A 3787-nucleotide genomic window follows, 5' to 3' on the forward strand; every position below is an offset into this window, starting at 1 on the left:
TTGGACCTGGGTTTCCTCTGCTAAGAAGCTCCTGGAAGAAAGAGACCAACAGAGACAACGAGCTATGACCCTGAAGATGGTGAGAAGTGGTGGGAAGAAAGAACTGGCAGGTGAAGGCTTGGTGGGCTTCCTGGCCCATGAAGAAATTTGAGTGCCTTTGTGCAGATGCCTAGGACCAGGGAGAGGTGTGCCTGTGAACACAGCTGGGAAGAGGCTGTCCTGATGGAAGGAGCTGTATCTTGAATGTTCTTGGACCTGAATTGTAACTGATACTTCCCTATTAAACACCATAATCGTGAGTATTGTCTGTGAGTTCTGTGTGGCCGTTGCAATGGATTACCAAACCCAGCAGAGAAGTAGAGAGTGTCATGCAGGGACAGTTGGTATCAGAATTAGTAAAGATGGCGGAGAAAGGAGGCACATCTGACTTCCACAAGGAATCAGGCTTGGGCTGTTGGTTTTGATTCTCCTTTCCCCTTGTGAAGTTAGAGGAGGTCAGACACCATCTCCATGCCATTCTTGTGCAAAGGTTCTTTGGGAGTTATGTGATATAGGTGGGAAAGAGGTATATATATATATACACATACATATATGCGTATATATATATACATATATATATACACACACACAAACCCACATACATATATATGTAACATAAAAATATAAAGATTATGATAGAAATAAAATCTTCATATTGGGTCATTTATTATCTGAAATTACATTTCTTTTCAATAATATTTTGATAGCATATTTTACTTCTGCATTCCTTACTGTGTAGATAATTGGATTTAACATGGGAGTGACAAGGGTATAGAATACAGTTATGGCTTTATCCATGGAGAAGGTGGCTACTGGTCGCATATACATAAAAATACAGGGCACAAAGAACAAGACAACAACAGTGATGTGGGAGCTACAGGTAGAGAGGGCCTTTTTCCTTCCTGCAGAGCTGTGAATCCTCAACGAATGCAGGATGAAAACATAGGATACCAACAACATTACAAAGGTAATCACAGACATTACCCCACCATTGACAGCAATCAGGAGACCAACAAGGAAATTGTCTGTGCAGGCAAGTTGTATCAGGGGGAAGATGTCACACACGAAGTGATCCATAATGTTGGGGCCACAGAATGGGAGCCAGAAAGTGACAAGAATCTGTCCAATAGAGTGGACAAAACCCACTGTCCAAGATGCCCCCACCAAAAGGCAGCATACATGGTGGTTCATGATGGTCATATAGTGCAGAGGTCTACAGATGGCCACATAACGATCATAGGCCATGACCACAAGGAGGGCAATCTCAGAACCACCTAAGAAATGTTCAATAAAGATCTGTGTCATACAGCCATTGAAGGAGATGGTTTTTGTCTCAGAGAGCAAGTCAGCTAGCATTTTAGGGATTATGGAAGAGGAGTAGCAGGCATCTATCAAAGATAAGAAGGCCAGGAAGAAATACATTGGGACTTTCAATGTCTGACTGCAGATTATGGTGACCACAATGAGCAGGTTTCCTGAGACGGTGACAATGTAGGTGATAAACAAAACAACAACTAGAATTCTCTGCATCCGAGGATTCTGTGTAAGTCCTATTAGAATTAAATCAGTCACATTCATCCTGTTTTCTTTCATTTCGGTGCTGATGATGAACACAGATATTGGGATTATCCTGTAAAGACAACATTCTTAATAGCGGAATGATAAGCATTTCATATTTTGTGTTTTCAAATAAGACCAAAGCATGTTGATAAATAAACTGTTTTCCTTCATGGCATACAGTAAGAGAAAAACATGCTTTTTCTATTTTACAAAAAGATTAGAACCATTGAGGCTGTCTAATACAGCTTCTTCTATTGGTGCTGGAATCCCACCTACAACATCTTGTGACAAGTGGTCACTGAGCATTTGCTGGAGGACATCCAGGCACAGAGAGCTCATCACATTATAAACTCCTTCTCAGCCAGCAAGAAATGTTAGAGAACTCATATATGTGTGTGTGTGAATCCCTGGAGGTACAATGGTTAAGCACTCGGTTGCTAAACAAAATGTTGGCACTTCAAACCTACCAGTCGTTCTGTGGGAGAAAAGACCTGACCATCTGCTCCCATAAAGATTTCAGCCTAGGAAACCCTATGGGGCAGTTCTACTGTGTCAATTATGGTTGCTGTGAGTCAGAATCAACCACACGACACAACAAAAATGACACACACACACATATATATACACAAGTGTGTGTTTGTGTAAGTATATATATATATGCATATACGTATACATATAAAAAAAAAAAACTGTATAAAAAGAGCCCTGGTGGAGCAGTAGTTAAGAGGTATGGCTGCTAACCAACTATTGATTCTGGTTTCACACACGGTTGATACACAAATTAAGACCAAACCAACTGGGTCTTGCATTCAAAAAAGAGCCCTTTAAATAGGCCACAGAGAAACAAAGCTGTACCTGCCTTCTTCAGCTCTTTAACCCCAGATCTACTTTAATGTTTGACTCAGAGTGGTAGTCAATAAATATTAAGTGTGCAAACAAGTTGGAAGACAATTTACTTATTTCTCCTGTGTTTTCTTTTTCCAAAATAGGAGTATTCACCATCTTACCTAGAAAAACAATTAAATACAGTGTTGGAAAGTGAGCTAGATATACTCCTCTCAGCCCTTCAGATCTGTTCTCACTCTTCTCCTCCATGGTGGGCTTCCATGGTGTTCCTCAACCAGGCCTCCTTCTTCTCTGGCCAACAGGAAGTGCTAGATAAATGTTAGGAGGACAGAGTGGGAAGAAAAGAATGTCAGGGTTTATTCTCCTGGGTCCCTCCCGTGGTTTATCAGTAACAGGGTACCTTTAACTAGGGTTACAGCTCTTGTTGGTGTTATATTTCCTTTTGTAGTAATTTCTTCCCCTTGTTCCCTCAGGCCTCCTGGCGGTAATGATTTCGTACTGGTAGCTAGCTCTGGCAAGCTTTATCATCACCCTTAATTAATTTCCTTCATACCTTGATAAATAATCTTCATTAAAATTATTTAATCTTCCTTTTTGAGCATGCTGTTTCCTGTTAGGACTCCAATGGATATGGAAAGTTTGTATTTTTTCTTGGTAAAGAATAGAAATAATTGAAAAAAATTTAGGTTATTTAAAAATTATCTCTACTTCTTTTGATTTATAGGTGCTAAATAAATTTAACTTCTGTGAGAAAAAAATTGTGAAAGACTTTGAAATATAAAAAGACTATTGGCTATCTTCAATGAAAAGCTATGTGTTGTCTATAGCACTCCCCTTGGGATTACATGATTCTATGAGGATTATGCCTTTCACTGTCTTTGAGCTATTTTACAACTCTTCCACTTATAGAAAACTGATAATGCAAATAATTCTTGTCCATAAAATTGAAAATATTGTCTGATGGGGGTTCAATTGATTTCCCTTGGTTATTGTGGATAAAGTCAGTTTTGCATTTATTTGTAAATTCATTACACATCCTTGACTGAACAAATGTGCTACACTGGACTCTCCTTTAAATGGATTATAACATACTTCTGGTTCCCTCCTTAATTAATGTGTTAAACAAAAACTTTGTCAGGTATTCATTTTATATTTGTATGAGAGCCATGATTTCATATTTTTTGAAAAAGTCTTTTGTCTTCGTGTATTAGAATTACTTAGAGAGAAAGCTGAAAAACTCTCAAAAATCCTGATCCTCTTTCTCTGTGTGTTATTGCATCATGGGTTTTTCTATATTATTTTATTGGGGGGGGGAGTTGTTTTAATTCATTTATAAAATCTC

The 3787-nt window shown here is 38.7% G+C and overlaps 1 protein-coding gene across 1 annotated transcript; it reads right to left on the minus strand.

Annotated features, from left to right (window-relative positions):
- Positions 1-699: 699 nt before the first annotated feature.
- Positions 700-1632, minus strand: LOC126063674 (olfactory receptor 4C46-like). The gene has a single exon (XM_049862093.1). The coding sequence runs from the start codon at positions 1630-1632 to the stop codon at positions 700-702; it is 933 nt and encodes a 310-aa protein (XP_049718050.1).
- Positions 1633-3787: the final 2155 nt, after the last annotated feature.

The sequence above is a fragment of the Elephas maximus genome, chromosome 20 (assembly GCF_024166365.1).
Source record: "Elephas maximus indicus isolate mEleMax1 chromosome 20, mEleMax1 primary haplotype, whole genome shotgun sequence".
In the NCBI taxonomy this organism is placed as follows: Eukaryota; Metazoa; Chordata; class Mammalia; order Proboscidea; family Elephantidae; genus Elephas; species Elephas maximus.